This window comes from Hippocampus zosterae, chromosome 1 (assembly GCF_025434085.1).
Source record: "Hippocampus zosterae strain Florida chromosome 1, ASM2543408v3, whole genome shotgun sequence".
NCBI classification, from domain to species: domain Eukaryota; kingdom Metazoa; phylum Chordata; class Actinopteri; order Syngnathiformes; family Syngnathidae; genus Hippocampus; species Hippocampus zosterae.
The window spans coordinates 17,761,773-17,779,213 of record NC_067451.1 but is presented as its reverse complement, the minus strand read 5'-3'; the positions used below and the strand labels follow the sequence as shown (position 1 = coordinate 17,779,213).

At 41.2% G+C, this 17,441-nt stretch overlaps 1 protein-coding gene across 7 annotated transcripts in view; it reads left to right on the top strand.

Moving 5' to 3' along the window:
• si:dkey-237h12.3 (teneurin-3) overlaps positions 1–17,441 on the top strand; it is a 218,297-nt gene that overhangs the window by 161,663 nt on the left and 39,193 nt on the right. For all 7 annotated transcript variants that reach the window (XM_052064659.1, XM_052064651.1, XM_052064641.1 and 4 more), the window contains 6 exons: positions 470–616; positions 2,154–2,373; positions 8,941–9,060; positions 12,588–12,852; positions 13,003–13,270; positions 15,078–15,221. In XM_052064659.1, the coding sequence (XP_051920619.1) occupies positions 470–616; positions 2,154–2,373; positions 8,941–9,060; positions 12,588–12,852; positions 13,003–13,270; positions 15,078–15,221 (1,164 nt within the window). The remainder of the gene's footprint in view (positions 1–469; positions 617–2,153; positions 2,374–8,940; positions 9,061–12,587; positions 12,853–13,002; positions 13,271–15,077; positions 15,222–17,441) is intronic.

Below are 17,441 nucleotides of genomic sequence, written 5' to 3'. Positions count from 1 at the left end.
CCATCCGTTCATCCATATATTTATTTATGCAAGTACAAAATCTAATGAAGTTGGGTGTTGTTTTTCCTTCCCAATCAAAACTCTGACATAATTATATGTATATTTTTTTGCTCCAGCTTTTGTATTGGATCTCATTAGAGTGTGCAGTGTTTCGCAGTTTCTGCACTGTGGAGTGCAATTTGACCCAAGGGAACCTCATTCCAAGATCAGCAATACCACCTTTAGAGACCACCTGAAAGCTCCAAAAGGGGTCCTGGTCCTGCTCTAATTAAGAGTCACCGAGACACCTTGATCACACCGACGCACTCATGTGAATCGACAGAACCTTCTCACACATCCCAAGTCCTGTCAGACATCTTCTGCACTCTGTGTTTGCTCCTCTGCTTACTGTCTACTCTCTAACCCCACTTTCCCACCCACCTCTCCTTGTCGTGCTGGTGCGTGACATTGCTCCACGATGTGTTGACAGACGGCTGCCCAGGCTTGTGCAACAACAACGGGCGCTGCGTCCTGGATCAGAACGTCTGGCATTGCATCTGCCAGTCGGGGTGGCGCGGCCTAGGATGTGACGTCGCCACCGAGACACTCTGCTCAGACGGCAAGGACAATGAGGGAGGTATGGAGATTAACCGATTCAAGCCGGTCGCCTAAATCTAATTTTGGCCTGGTGTGTATGGTACAGATGAGGAATGGTTGAATGAATTTGCCGTCGTCCAAATTAATACCGGAAGCCACTTTCACGCTGACAAATTCACTCAAATTGCCACATCAGAGATATTAATAGTACAAAAAGAGAAAAAATCAAAGCTGAAAACAGTCAAAAAAACAAGTTGAAAAACACATTTTAAGAAAACAACAGCTAATGTCATTAACCAGGTAAAGACCCAAGTCTAAGTAGCAAGTTAGAAACCTGAATAAAACCAAGTTACAAAAATAAAGAATCAAGTCAGAAATCAATTCACATAACTGAAAATACACAAAATAAATTAAACGTCTGATAAATAAACATATGAATAAATAAATAAAGCCATTGAAAATAAAATAAATATCAAGAAATTGTGAAAAAAAAAAAGTTAAAAGTTAAAAAGAACAACCACAACAGTCCCAGAAACAAGTTTAGGGTCAACAACCTAGTCAAACATCAAGTCACCAAACAAAAAAGCAGCCTAAAGATAGTTTTAAAAGAACTAAATGTCACAACCAAGTCACGAAACACAGAAAGCACAGTCAAGAAATGGTTTAGTCCAAAATGTCTCCAAAACAAATTTTAAAAACAGTAAAAATATCAAAGAAATCTGGTCAAACAAATCCAGAAACCAAATACAATAAAAACAAAACTAATTGAAAAAGGTACAAAAGCGCTTAAAAACTGCAAGAGAAGAAAGACATTTTTTGTTTTGTTTTGTTTTGTTTTGTTTTAAACACACGATTGGAAACACCAGTCCCGTGACCGAAGCCTTTTTAAAAGTTCCCTTAGCATGGTGGCCTTTGTTTTCAAGTTTTCAAATGTTAAGCATCTGGATAATAATGAAGAGAAGCCTCATTGGAATGAACACGACACTGTGCGCACGTCTCATCAACAAATTTGGAGGTCATTTGAGGGGATTGTTAAATAATGCAATCCGCACTGTCACTTTAATGATGCCCAGTGCACATGTGAGGTCACCGGAGCTTGACGCGTAACGGAGACACTGTCCTGCTTTCCTCTCTCTACCAGATGGCCTCTGTTTGGACCTAGCTGTCCACTGCGGTGACAAATACACAACTCTGACATTTTGACAGTCTCCAACTGTCGTGACTGATATGCGATTTGGCATTGAGGCGGGTATAGAAAAGAGGACCTTCCAAGACTGATCGAAGAAAACACCTTTCAAACAACTGTCTGCTGTCGTGATTTATGTGTAACTTGGACATGCAGACTCTGGCACTGTAGTCACAGATCAAAGGAAACAACTTTTAAATAGCTGTCCACTGTAGTGACTGCTAAATGGAAACAACTTGCAAACATCTGTTTATGGAGCTATTGATTTGAGATACAGACTCATGAAAAAGGAAAACTGCAGTCAAATAAATGTAGCTGTCCACTGTAGTGTCCGATATGCAATTCGTCGATGAGATTTACATATTTTATAAGAAAAAACCTGGTTTCCCAGATGGCCTGGTGGACTGCATGGACCCGGACTGCTGCACTCAGATCTCCTGCCAGGCTCAGGCGTTGTGTAAAGGCTCGCTGGACCCAGCCGCCGCCGCCGCGATGCAGGGCCAGAACTCAGCCGGTCAGCCCACCTCCAGGAGCTTCTACGAGCGTGTGGCATTCCTGATGGGGCCCAGCGGGAGTCACGTGGTGACAGGGGAGAATCCCTTCAACAGCAGGTAAGCAGCGTTTGTACAGCCACTCGGCCAGGCTATCTATAAATGTGCTTTGAATGGCTATATGCTGTCACAACCCTAGTTTTGTTTTTATTTCATCTTGTATAAATGTTGCTCAGGTGTGTTAAAAACATTCAGATATGACAGGATTGTCTTATCATCGATGTTTGCAAAAGAGGAATAAAGAAAGCAGGCCGTTTCGTGGCATCTGACAATAAAAGACAGCAGAAACAGCTCAGCAATTAGGGTGCTTTCGCATCATGGATAGGGGCAAAGCAGAACTACCGTGGCTCTAAAGTGTATGTGTTTATTTATATGTTAATTAGAGCTGTCAAACGATTAAAATATTTAATCTAATTAAAAATGCAATTGTCATAATTAACTCAAATGAACTAAAAAATTAATCGTGATTACTCACATATTTTTTATCGTTTCTGAATTTCCTTTTACATTTTTTGTCCTATTTGTCCCCATTTTAATGCTCTCATCAACTTGGAATCATGAATCATTTTTCTATGTGCCAAATGCAAATATTTACTGAAATTATTTCAATTTTCAATTTTACATGAACATTTTTCACTTGGAGCAGTTGTTCACACATAATCTCTCACACAATATTACTGTCCATCAACAACAGTGAAAAAAAATATTTTGTCACACAACAGCTGCTTTAACAGCTTTTTTAATGAAATCAAAACAGAGCAATATAACATTATAAAGTGCACATCTAAGGTAAACTAGTACTCAGCCTATAGTGGATTTAAACCATGGTTGCATACTTCGTTTTTCTCAAGTTTGCTTTGAACACAGCAGTCTGTTTCTGTATGTTTGTTGAAGAATAACGAGACCCCGGACACCAGTGTTCGTTATGTGCCGCTGTATCCAAAACTCACAAAACTGCCGGCCGTACAAGCAAGCGTGCTGTTGGGGCAAACCATTCTGAAAGAGGGGGGTTTCACTCCCCCTAACAAAGTCAGGCTATGTTGATTATGTTGGTACTTCTTGCGCGGAAGTCTCTCTACGGTTTTTGTGTCTACCTCATTTCCGATGTCTACACTTGGTTCGATGACAACACTGGAGACGTTTTATTTTCGCTAGGTCGCTACCACTGCAACGCTGAACTTTCGTTGTCATGTCACCGCCTCTGCGCACAGTCACTGTCAGACGAACACAGAGAAGCTCCACCCGCTCTATTTATATGGACACGGAACGCTGTAACCTTCCACACAAAATAATTCCAAACAAGTAACAATCGCATCAGTGGCATACATCGTATACCTGTATGATACACAGAGAGAGAAGAACAGGTAACTTTGATCTTGTCAGTGGAGCAATCTGGCAACTTTTTAAAAGTAAACTTTCCATTCATAAACTCTTTAAGTATCCGTTTTCGGTGTCTCGCGCTGCCATGGCTGGCAAAACAGACATGGGCGTGGACTTCTGCAGCGCGCTTGAAGTTTTGTTCTTGTGTATTTATAGAGCAACGTAACATCCGCGTGTGACGTGTGCCGCGTTAATCTCGCGAGAAAAAATTTAATCCCGTTAAAATTAATTTAAATTAATGCCAATAAAAACGCAATAAACTGACAGCTCTAATGTTATATATATGATTTTTATAGTTTTTGTATTGCCTTGCTCACACAATCACCAGGCAATGTTTCTCATTTGGCAGTCAAATAAAGAGGAAAACAACACACAACGTACCGGATGGTGCTTAGCTGGCCTTGCATGATACAGAGCTTGGTTCCACAATGCATAAAGAGCAACACAGATCTGCTTCTGAACGCTCCTTTGAGCAGTTTACCTTTTTGAGGAGCCATTCTGACTCTTTAGTGCTTTATTTACTTGTCCGCCAAAAGTACAACAGATCTACATGGGTTCTACTTCCGCATGTTTTCATAAAAGCAGCTGCTTCTAGCATCTGTTATTAGGTGGATGCATTGTAAGTTGATAGATCTTCCAACTTGCGACATGCATGGACAACAGTGGCGGGTGCTGGTCTGTCAAGGAGCGGAAGCTCAATTTCGGCCTACATCATAAAATATGTCTGTTTATTTATACATGAATCCTACTCTCTGTTCCTTTTCTAGAAAATTATCTGTGGCCCTGTCATACCAACAAGGCGTCTTTTCCAGGGACTTAACTAGTGTCCTATCACTACAGCAACTCCAAAAAAACCCACCAGAAATAAAAGATTAATTTGTCGCTCTAAATGATTAGAAGAAGTCTCCAGTTTAACTCAGAACAGAATGAGAATTGAAAAATGCTCCCGCGGATGCCTCCACCATAATATTGGTGATTGGCTCATTTCGCTGTCAATCAAAACGAGATTCAGACTCAGACAGATCATCCAATCCTCATGCAGAGAAGCTGAGCGTCCGGGCCAGTCCATAAACGCCCACTATCCTTAGACTCCCAGAGACGCTGAGCGTCTGATGGGCGGGACAAAACCAGCATGTATCCAATGACTCGTCTCGTTTCAATGCATTGGGACGACGAGCTCTGAACTCTCTCGACGCCCAATTTCCGTGCTGTGGACGCTCAGCGTCCACACAGTTTAAAGCACAGTTACGCTGCAGGAATGAATGAGAAGAGAGTCGCATCCTAACCAGTAATAAGAAGCTGATTCGGAACAAAAATTGAGCGCGTTGTAGCGCATATTTAGTCAATGACATGTACACACTATTGTATGTACAGTACACACATTTATTTGATCACTTGTTTTTTGACATTTTAGGGGAAGCTGATGTGACAATCCTAACAAGATATAACACTGTAAATTGCCACATGAAGTCTATTTTCCCAATGGTTAAAGGCTAAATTATAAAGCCTGAAGGCATGCCGCATTAACCGCAAGTGTTTTATTGAGTTTATGTTCCACAATGTTTCACACAAGAGCTAAATGCTAAGAACATGCTAACACACTCGTACAACAATTCTAACAAGATGATCGTGCACTGTTTACTGCCACATTAAATCAGTTTGCTCAATTGCTCGGAGCTAAATGCTCAAGCCAGAAGGCTTAAAGAAGAAGCTTTTAATGAATAAATGCAGCATTGCAGTGGTGCGATACAGTGACATTTAATTAACTATATGCTCAACTTCTAAGGCGGCAGGCTTTTCTTTTCGCCATGAGAAAGCAAAAGGAGAATCTAATGAATATTTTGAGCATGAGCGCAAATGCTCTTGCTAGACACCAACATGACAGTAAGCTGAAGACAATGAGGATAAGGATTACTCGCTATCCACGGGTCTGGGTTATTGCCTGCTTCTATATTTGCAGGAAAGCCAGCTACAGTGTATTTACATAAGGATTACTTGAAACCATCCCTGCGCGCAGTTGGATATCATGTTTTTTCTCTATTCTGTCCACGTCAAAACAAACGTGCTCTTGAGTTAGCTATTGTAGCTAATTTTGATGGTTACGTTACACAAATTAAACATTTACATGGAATTTTGGAGGTGAAAGTATCTATCTATCTATCTATCTATCTATCTATCTATCTATCTATCTATCTATCTATCTATCTATCTATCTATCTATCTATCTATCTATCTATCTATCTATCTATCTATCTATCTATCTATCTATCTATCTATCTATCTATCTATCTATCTATCTATCTATCTATCTATCTATCTATCTATCTATCTATCTATCTATCTATCTATCTATCTATCTATCTACAGTATCTATCTATCTATCTATACATATCTATACGAATACAATTATTTACGAATGTGCACCACAAATCACGGTATGCAGGCATCATCTGTGTAATTTGTGCTTGTGTTGTTGCCAGAGTTCGCGATCAAAGATGGCTGAACTGCTGCGCGATTGTGCCTTGACACTCATACTGTAAAACATGCTACTCAGACATTATTACATGGTTTGCATAAAGCAAAACGTTAAAGCCACGGAGCTAACAATGCTCAAAAGCTTTGAGATGAATGCAAAAGGCAGTGAAACTTTTCGATTTCTGTAGTCAAGTAAGCTAATACAACATGACAATCTTAGCCAAAATATGAGTTTTTCTTCGGTGCTTCGGTAAATTTCTCAGATCAGAACTCAATTTCTCTGAACTCCATATTCACTTTTCACATTGGGTCACTAATGCTCATCAAAAAAGCTTTTTCCCGTTTCTTGTAATAAGTTGCACGTGCAGTGGCTCATGCACACAAATGATTATGTACAATTCTCCACCGTTTCCTACATTCTGAACCTTGTCTTTATATAGGGAACTGTGTGAAACATCAGACGATGATCACTGAGTTTTCTGAAATAGCTCCCTGCAAGTGCAGAGATTGTGATGTTCATGACAACGTGTGGCCCAAAGGAAGTAGGATGACTGACTGCCCTGTAATTCATGCTTTTCCCTTATAAGAACCTCTCGTGTTCACATTTCTACTTTTTAAAAATTATTTGTTTCTTTGTGCTATGAAATGCTGTCATTTCCTTTCTGTATCACTGTGTGATTGTTTGTCAACAAATTGCAGTGGATAGAGTAAAAGTGAAATGTGAATCTTGTTTAACACTCAATCTGTACTCACTGACAGACTTGTCATTATGATTGCACTCATATGTTCAGTGACACAAACATTTATTTTTGAAGGATGCACAAAGGATTTTTGAGAAAGAAAATGGGTACAGTATTTTAATTAAAAATATATAATACAAACAGATAACAGTCAAATCAAAAATAGGGCAGCACAGTGGTCGACTGGTTAGCACGTCCGCCTCACATTGCAAAGGTCACGGGTTCGATTCAAAGCCCCAGCCTCTGTGGAGTTTGCATGTCTCCCCTTGCCTGTGTGGGTTTTCTACGAGTACTCCAGTTTCCTCCCACATTCTGAAAACATGCGTGGCAGGTTGATGGATGTCAGGTCCATCAATTTGACATTTAGACATAAAACACAAGGAGGAGACAGGAGACTCAATTCTGGTACCAGGGGGAAACATTGGTTTCAGTTCTCTGCACGTCACCCAAGGATCTCCCCTCTCGCCCTCTCAATTATTGGGAATCTAATACATGGGTGTGTCCAACCTAAAGGATGAGGGCTGTTGAAGACACACTGAACTTTTTTGACTATGTGTGTGTATGTGAGTGAAAATTACGTACATGTGTGCAATCGTTACAAAAACACCCAAATTGCAGCCGGTGTTGACAGTTCCGTCCACGCTCCTGTTTAGTCTGAATACTTATCCCCTCCCAACCACTTCCTCGGAAAGGTGGTTGCGTCCCTAAACTGCCACACAGTGCAACAAGCATTCTTGATTATAAATGTGAGCATATGATTAAAAGCACATGTATGATAACTAAGAACAATCAACCTAACAATGGAACACTTGAAACACTGGTGTGAGTGTGAATGGTTGTTTGTCAATGTGTGCCCTACAATTGGCTAGCAACCATTTCAGGGTGTACTATGCAAAAAACAAAGAAAAATCTTCCTTTTTCTGAATATTAAGCATCTGTGGTTGACAATGAAACATATGAGCGTCCAAAACTGCATTCATTTTCGTGCGTCAGCAGCTGTCGCTGGCTTTATTTGTACTTGTGGCATTTGTCTTGCGTTCTAAAGACAAATAGAGATGTTTGGAAAGAAGCAGCGCCGCACTGTTAAGTGGCCCCATTGCCTGAGCTTGGCCAAATAAAGGATGCATGTGTTAACGCTGCTGTTGATCAGGCCTGCCTCTCCTACATAATGACCTGGAGATAACATGTCGTTCCCCCCTCCTTCTCAGCCCTGTGATGAATGCAAGAGGGAACCTGTTTCCGATTCCTCTCCACGCTTGAGAGGTGGTGAATTAATTAAACGCAGTGGAAGCATGACTTTAAAAAGAAAATACAGCAGCAAGGTCAAGTTATGTGGAAGTTCACCAGAAGGCCTCACCCTTGTCTTTGATGGATTTTTATTCATGCGTCTGTCAACTTTATGCAGCTAGATGCCTAATTTTTTTTTTTCAAATTCATTTCTGGCCCGATGAAAGCGTAGTGCAGTGTAGGGCCGAATGAAATCAGCTTGCCTGTAGGGTAAATCAGCCAGTTAGTGAGACATGCTGTTTCTTGTTAGACAGCCTGCTAAAAAGTAAAAAAAAAACTCATTTACACACCCAATGAGCCTACATGCAAGATCCTAATTTAAATAATAATAGTAATAATAATAATAATAAAAACTGTGTAGTGTTACACTCACTTGACTTGTGTGAGGGCAGTGTGCGATCGGTTTATGCTCAGTGATGGTGGGAATAAGATAAGATAAGATAAGATAAGATAAGATAAGATAAGATAACCGTTATTTGTCCCACACTGGGGAAATTTGTAGCAAAATTGGGGGGGGAAGAAAAAAAACAAACAAAAAAAACTGTTTCATTGCACAAAATCAATGTTTCAGAAAGAACTACATAGTTCAATAAAAGTGCAGTATACAATATAGCATGAGCACAATAACTGCTTCTGCCCATTCAACCAACCGTGTGTGTGTGTGTGTGTGTGTGTGTGTGTGTGTGTGTGTGCGTGTGTGTGTGTTTGGGGGAATGGGGGGGTTCTTTTTTTTTCCTTCACACAGCCTGGCGTCAGTCATCCGTGGTCAGGTCCTCACCGGAGACGGAACACCGCTGATCGGAGTCAACGTGTCATTCCCGCACTACCCCGACTACGGCTACACCGTCACCAGACAAGACGGCATGTAAGCGAAATCATCTGCCAGTGCTACGTCGGCAACCTTTCGCCTTATGGTTATGTTTACACTCTCGGGGGTCGGCGGTGGCGTAGGGATGGGGGGATGGAATTGCATGGAGTCATCCTGGCGCACATCCCAAAAATCACAACAAATGGAGAGCGCGGCGCCAACAATTGCTGATGCAAATGTCATGACGGCAGAGACCGTGCTGTTGGAGAGGCCTGTTTAAAATGCATTGCTTCTGCGAGGCTACAATCAATCTACCCGCATGTCGTTAAACACGTCATGTTACGCTCTGACCTTCTGCTGTTGTTGCTGTCGCACGCATAATGACAGCGCAAACGCATCCTCCTGTGCACTCGCTGGCCGCTTTATTCGGTACGCCAACGACAGAATTTGCAAATAGCAGTTGATGGGTATTTGTGCTCCATTTTTCACGGTGGATACTAGAAATTAATATTTGACATCATGCGTCACCTACAGTACATGAGACAATTGAGGCCACAAAGCCAGGTCACTTTGGATACCTTTACAATTGGGTATTATTTAGTTGAATGATCAGTGAATTTCTGATTCAAACTTTGTCAAATTGCGAGCCCTGGAATTTGCCTAAAAGGGCTGCTTCACATGAAATGGCCAATTTCCTCTTAATTTGGACCATGGGTCCTTTGAAACAATTTTGAGCATTCTGTTATGATAGGCGCACCCACCCAATTTCGTGTTGATTGATGAAACTGGTGCCTGGGTTGATTTTTTTTTTTTTCCAGCATTCCAAGAATCTTCAAAATGCTCATTAAATTCACTGCTATTCTCCACCCACGTTAGAGGAGGGAGGCAAAAAAGCTTTTCAATTCGGCGTCACCCATCTGTCTAGGACAGGGAGGGGCAATAAAAATGATGGAAGGGAGTCAAAATTTTTCATCAGTGCTACTTGTTGGCCATCGGACTCCGCACTTCTTTCCCAGATGTACGAAAATAACGGCATAATATATATATATATATATATATATATATATATATATATATATATATATATATATATATATATATATATATATATATATATATATATATATATATATATATATGGACAAAATATGTGCACATGTCTGGGTTTTTTTTCCGAACCAATGTGCATTATAGTATCTTAATATAGTTCGTGCTTAATACACGTATGAAAGATTTAGCCTTCAAAAATAAAGAGTTAAAAAAAAAATTTAAATTACATACTGTGATTTTGTCACAATCTCAAGTTATTCTAAAGGACAATATAAGACCCGTTGCAAACGCAAATAAACAATGCCAGTGGAACAGTGGAACCTCACGAATCGCGGAAGATAGGATCCGCCCCGCCCACAAAAAGCTGCGTATCATTCATGCTCATTAAAATGAATTAAAATGATTTTTTTTTTAATCCAAATAAACTCATTCATTCATTCATTTTCCGAACACTTTATGCTCACTAGGGTCGCGGGGGGTGCTGGAGGCTATCCCAGCTGTCTTTGGCACCCTGAACCGGTTGCCAACCAATCACAGGGCACCTAGAGACAAACCACCTTTTGCGCTCACACTCACACCTAGGGACAATTTGGAGTGTATCATCAGTCCACCATGCATGTTTTTGGAATGTGTGAGGAAACCAGAGGACCCGGAGAAAACCCACGCAAGAATGGGGAGAACATGCAAATTCCACACAGGGAGGCTGGAGCTGGCCAGCTATTCGACTGAATACTTGTTTTGAGAGCATGTTCAAGCCTGCTAAATTCAATGTCAAAGAAGCTACACACACGCGCACACACACACACACACACACACACACACACACACACACACACAGTCAAGAGAACACTTCAAAGTCCATTTCCAAACCGGTAACTTTTGGTCAGAGGAATGCCGAGCTAATTAAAGCCAGAAAACTCTTGACTGTAGACTAAAGACTCCAAATAGTGAAAAAGTGTCATTTTTTTTCTTTTCTAACCATCATGCCTGGTCAAACATGAGGAATGAATTGGATTCAGGGAATGATAAGACCATATGAAGGATGCCCTAAGGGAATACAGTGGTGCAAATTAGAACATTATTACTTTTTGTTTAGTGTGTGTGTGTGTGTGTGTGTGTGTGTGTGTGTGCGTGTGTGCGTGTGCGTGTGCGTCTGTGTGTGTGTGTGTGTGTGTGTGTTTGTGTGCGTGTGTGTGTGTGCGTTTTTGTGTGTGTGTGTGTGTGTGTATACCCGAGGGTGGGTGAAGCATCTGTGTGAGCGTGTGTGTGTGTGGTGACATTGCATGACTTCAGACACACACATATGCCAAGTGCCAAGCTGTGCAGCTGACCTAAAACAGCTTCCCTTTCGCCAGTGCTTTCCACTTTGGGCAAGAGAGAGATGGGGGCTTAGGGTAGGTGTTTGGATGTAGAAGCTTCACAGCTGCATGAATACACACACACGCACGCACGCACACACACGCACACGCACACACACGCTCACATACACACACACACACACACACACACACACACATACACACACACACACACTCGCACTCGCACTCCCATTCTCCATCCTTTTTGGAAAGACGGCTCTGTTGGTTGACCAAGTGTGATCATCCACAAGCATTTATTACGCTCCTTGTCAGGCGACTTACAGAGTGGAATATTTGAAGAGTTGTGCTAATCCTCACTCCCCAACACCCCCTTTCCTCCCAATTCTATCAATCAAACAGTGGCAAAGAATGAGGAGGGTGTAGAAAGTGAAAAATATATTTGTGCTTCTCCACTTATCGCCAGTTACAAAGAGAGACAAACCACCAGCCCCCGTCGCTCGTAACGTTTCATGTCAGTTTGCAATTTAGGTGATCGCTAAAGTACAAAATGAGGATTGCCCTAATTACACCTTTTTGGGACCTGAGTCTCAGGTTGAGTCTTTGGTTTTAAGTATTTGCCGATACCGAGTCCCAATCAGATACCTCAGGACTGAATTAAAAACAGAAATGAATAATAAAAAAATAATAAACCACAAATATATACAAATAAATAAATAAAATAATTGGATTGGATACAACTTTATTGTCAAATGTGCTGTATGTGTAGCATAGATGAAATTTCTTCCCTCTCAATACAACATAAAACATTGTCTCAATTTAATAGAAATGCACAAACAAAATTAAGGTACATAAATGTGTATACTGTATATGTTAAATGTTTGTCGATATATTTACATGTGTATTTTATGGGCCAAACCACCAATTCAGTGTCAGATGATTTTTGTGACACTCCCCCCCTCCCCAAAAAAAAGTTTTTTTTCCCCTTTTCCTTATTTTAGCTCTTGCAACGCTTGCAAACTAAGACCATGCTCCACCCATATTAGATTAGGCCAAAAGCTTCACAATTTAGCACAACCCTACATCCTTGAGACTTTGACTCTTATCTGCTATTCACTCACTTTCACATCGGTGAAACTCTTATTGGGGGAACAAGTTTTGTTTTTTTCAAATCCTGATCATCATTAGGACAATGAAGTGTCAATTAATTTCTTTCAGGTTTGACTTGCTGGCCAACGGAGGCGCATCGCTGACCCTGACATACGAACGAGCACCATTCCCGACTCTACGCCGCACCGTGTGGATCCCCTGGAACGTCTTCCACGTGATAGACACGGTTGTGATGCGGCACGAGGAGAACAATGACATCCCTGGCTGCTACCTGACAGGCCTGAGCCGGCCGGCGCCACTGGTCCTGGCCACGCCACTTTCCACCTTATACAAGACGTCACCCGAGGACAGCCCCGTCATCCCCGAAACACAGGTGAGCCAGGATGCTAGAATTGGTCAGATAGTAATGTCTTGGTGAAGCAGCATGTGGCTCATTGTCCAAATGCGAAAACAGTCACCATGTCAGTCAGAAAGCGTTCTTTGCATGAGATACCTTTTGAAACGCTGCCAATTGCCTCCACAGGTCCTCCACGAGCAAGTGGCCATACCGGGAAGCGACCTCAACCTGGTCTACTTGAGCTCACGGGCTTCCGGCTACAAACCCATCCTCAAAATTCTTCTGACCCAAGACCGGCTGCCCTTTGGCCTGATGAAGGTGCACCTGATGGTAGCCGTGATGGGTCGCCAGCTGCGGAAGTCATTCCCGGCCTTCCCCGATTTGTCCTACACCTTCATCTGGGATAAGACGGACGCTTACAACCAGAAGGTCTACGGTCTGGCGGAGGCTGTGGGTGAGTTCTTTGATTGATTTGATCTATATTTTTTTATGATCATTTTTCCTGTATTTGTTTGAACGCTCCAAAAAGATTTAGTAGGTGGCGTCAAAGCCTTGAATCAACCCACGCGCTGTCACATCTTTTTACACGTGCGATGTTGAGATATATATGTAGAAATATAGAGCCCTCAAGTCAAGACTCGTATAAATGACTTTATGATTGAATCACACCAGCTTGACAAGTGTGGGCCCTTGCTCAGTGGCTCTTCACAAAATAAATTATATGCGTCCTCAGAATTAATTCAGTTGAGCAGCAGTTTAACGAGACACGTTCGGCTTTTTTTCCCCACAATTTAAAAAGGTTCTCAGGTGTCTGTTTTTCATGACAATCAGCCACTGTTCGCTACTTCAACTGCGAGGCCAATGCAGACTACAGCTTTCATTAAAATGACGAATCCGAAAAACAGAGCTCCCAATTTCATACAAAAACATGTAACATGTAACAATTTTATACAAAAACTGTAATCTTATCGATTTTTCCTGGAAAAAAAAAATATTTTTTTTTCAATGGATAGATATGTTTTAGATTAGATTTAGATTTAGATTTAGATTAATATACATTTGTAAAAGAAAAAAGTTAACTTTATTCAATATTAAAGTGGCAGTTGTAAGCAAATCGTTTTGGGGTTCCTTTGGACCAATCAGGAATAATAAATATACTGTAATATAATGTAAACATAATAATTTTTAAGTTATGATCCTACATACGGCGTTAGTATCATTGCTACTTGCAAATGTGACTGATCAAACGACAACAGGATTGATTGCTGCTTTTATCTGGTGGCTGCCGGCGATTTATTAGCAACTAAACTGCTAATGGTTACCTGGTCAGGCTTTGCAAACTGCTCGCATTTTCATGCTTTGCACTTGTTCACTTGTGTGCCACATCTTCAAATAATTCAACAGGTTTCTTGTCTTGTTGTTGACGGCATACCACGCACAACAGTTTCCTCTGTCATGTCACTCTGGAGACATCAGATATCATGTGATCATCTGCAGCCAGTGATGGCCAAGCGTGCGTGTCATAACTAATTAACATGTTGAGTCACGTGTGTCTTATTGTCCATGGCAGAGGCTCCGTCGAACCACTGAGACCGACTCACCGAACCCCTGGGGTTCGATCGAACCCAGATTAAGAACCACTGCTCTATACTAAAGCAGAGGTACAGATACTGTTGGGCGAAGAGCGGCCTCCTCTCCCCCGCGTGTTCGTTGAATTTTGGACGAGGAGAATGTTGGTAATCCAAATCAAGGCTGGAATCGATGAACAGTTCCTTCGAAGCTTTTCATAACGGAATATTCCTGGCACCCGCGGTTACAGACAATGGCTGCGCGTCACGAGTGCGAAGCAGGAAAAGACTCACATCATTTTTATACTATCAGAAGGGCGGTACCGAGGCACAAAGTGTGGTATCATAACTTTCGTTTCTCCTAAATCGATTCTCAGCTTGGCGCATTCCAAAGTTTATGCATCTTCGGTAGGGAGTATTCCAATTCTAGGTGTCAATTCTAGGTGTTCCAAGGACGCCAAACTACACTGCGGGCATGGGCAAGTTATACAGCGTGACTGAATATGAGCAGAATACAGACTTCAATACGTTTTGAAGACTCCATTCCAAAAGTACAGTTACAAAGTATGTGGACTTGTCCGCAACACATGGGAAAGAGTGCATAAAACAAGATTTCAAGTGTGGGAGTTGGACGTGTGGCTTCTGCGTGCTCGCTACTATAAATGATCCCTGAGGAAATTTGCTGCCTTTCAGTATCGGTCGGCTACGAGTACGAGTCGTGCCTGGACGTGGTGCACTGGGAGAAGAGGACGGCGTTGCTACAGGGCTATGAGGTGGACGCTGCCAACATGGGAGGGTGGATGCTGGACAAGCACCACGTCCTTGATGTGCAGAATGGTAAGAAACACTCGCCGGGGGACAACCAGCAAATCCCAAATCTTTGCTGAATTCCTTTCTCTACTACAAAGTATATAGGCATGTTTTATGATCAGGTATGGCGGGGAAAATAATAGCCTGTACAATTTTAGGGGCAGTGACCATAACTAGCAGCAGTCGTCATAGAAATAGTATATCAAGCCATTTGAGCAAGTTATTCAATGTTGCTTGTATCCAGTTCCAGGTGTGATAGGCTCTTATTTATATTTTTAAATAACATTGAATTTTTAAAAATTAATTATAACTAATTACTTACTAGTAATGTTTTTTTTCCACCACGCCATAATATTACTGCGCACTCATAGAATTATCTATTATTATTGTTATAAAATGTGTTATGTACTGTATGTCTATATTTATATTGCACTTAATTGAACTTTATTTTGTGAATGCAAACACTTTGTTTTCCTCATTTATTCTTTCTACAGACAATCTTGCTGCTGTAGACTGTAAATTTCCCCAGTGTGGGACAAATCTTAGGTCATCTTATCTTAGAATTATTTGAATTAACATTATTAATTTTTACAAAACGTTGAGGGAAAACATTTGGGAATATTGTGAATGTAGATGACATCATGTTCTTTGCTTCTTCAGCCAGCAAAAGGGTTGAGACTGAATGGTGTTGATGTCAAGTTGTGCACGCTCTACTTCTTACCTCAATGGCAACAAGACAGGGAGAATGTTGTTAATTCTTGTTTCGATGCTACTGTTGTGCTGAATGACACGACTGTAGCTTCCGTTGTGTTATCGGCTTATTTACAACAGTAAACAAGCTTAGTATGAATCCTCTGAATTAAAGTCAAGCACTCACTCCATATTGTCTCGATTGCACCGAGGAGTTAATTAACCATGAGGGTTTTTTTTTTTTTTTTTTATCATGCCCAAATTAAATTTCTAGTACGGGATGTCAATATTCCCTCGCCAACCAAACGTCAGCGCGTCCGTCAGTGGACACGACAGGCGACCTTGACACGTTCGCAGATAAAACGCGACACAAAGTGCCTCCGACAACTGGAATGACAACTGCGTGCCGCAATGCTCATTCCGTCAGAACAAGGAGGCCCGGCTGGCGACCTGACAAAGACGTGCTCGCCCGAGGCCGGCTTGTTGTAATTGCCGCGGCATGAATGCGCGGCAGTGAATCGCCCGCGCATCCCTTTTGACACTGTCAAGGGGGATTCAATTGCACCTGCTCATGCGTGCGCTACACGCGAGACAATTTTACATTTATTGTACTTGTTGATTAACACGGCGCGGATAGATGAGTGAGCAAAGAACTCATTTGCTATATTGAATTAATGTCATTAGCAGCATGTTCATCAAAAGGGCACATCTTCATGGTAGCGCCGAGTGATTTGGAATGGTGGCACGGCTCACTTGCGCACTGATTCATTTGCTCATTACTGTCGTGATCGGCTTCAAAAACCCTCTAATATCTGTGCACGGGTATGATGAGACACTTTTTTTAATATGCGTGCAAAGGAGGTTGTGTGTTTTACACCAGTGCGGGTTCACATTTACAATGTGCAATTTTTATTTTTTAAACATGCCTAGCTGGGTTCTTTTAATGATTGCCTGGTAGTCTTCCAGAGACGTTCCCATTAAGTCGGTATATTAATGGTGGCATAAATTTCCAATCATCGGTTGTAATGGTTGAAAATTTCAAAATTTACATCTTTCATTATCTGATTAGAACATTGGCTGTATGCAAAGTCAATATAGCATGGCAAATTCAAATGGGAGCCACATTTTGAAATAGGACTTGAAGTGACCAAGTGTAATATAGTAATATAATTAGTAAGATTTATGAATGAATGAATTCATCAAAACATGGATAATTTTTTCTGAAATGTCAAAGCTATAAATTGCAATGCATAAAAAAAAAAAAATCCGATATTGCGCAAGGTTTCATGTGTCACACTTAAAAATGAAAACCTCTCAAAAACCTGACGACCTAGAAAAAAAAAATAAAGACAGCTTCAAAAGTTACCATTGAAAATAAAATTCTGTTGACCATTCTTATCGCTTTGGATGTGTTGTTTTTAAGCAGTGGTAATGTTTGTTGTCGCAGCAGTAGGATTAGGAGCCCTGCCCAAGTTTTCTCGAAACTTTTTAGTGGTGGTTGTGAACCTTTTTGTTGTTGTTGTTACAGCATAATAACAGACCGGCATGGCAAATCAA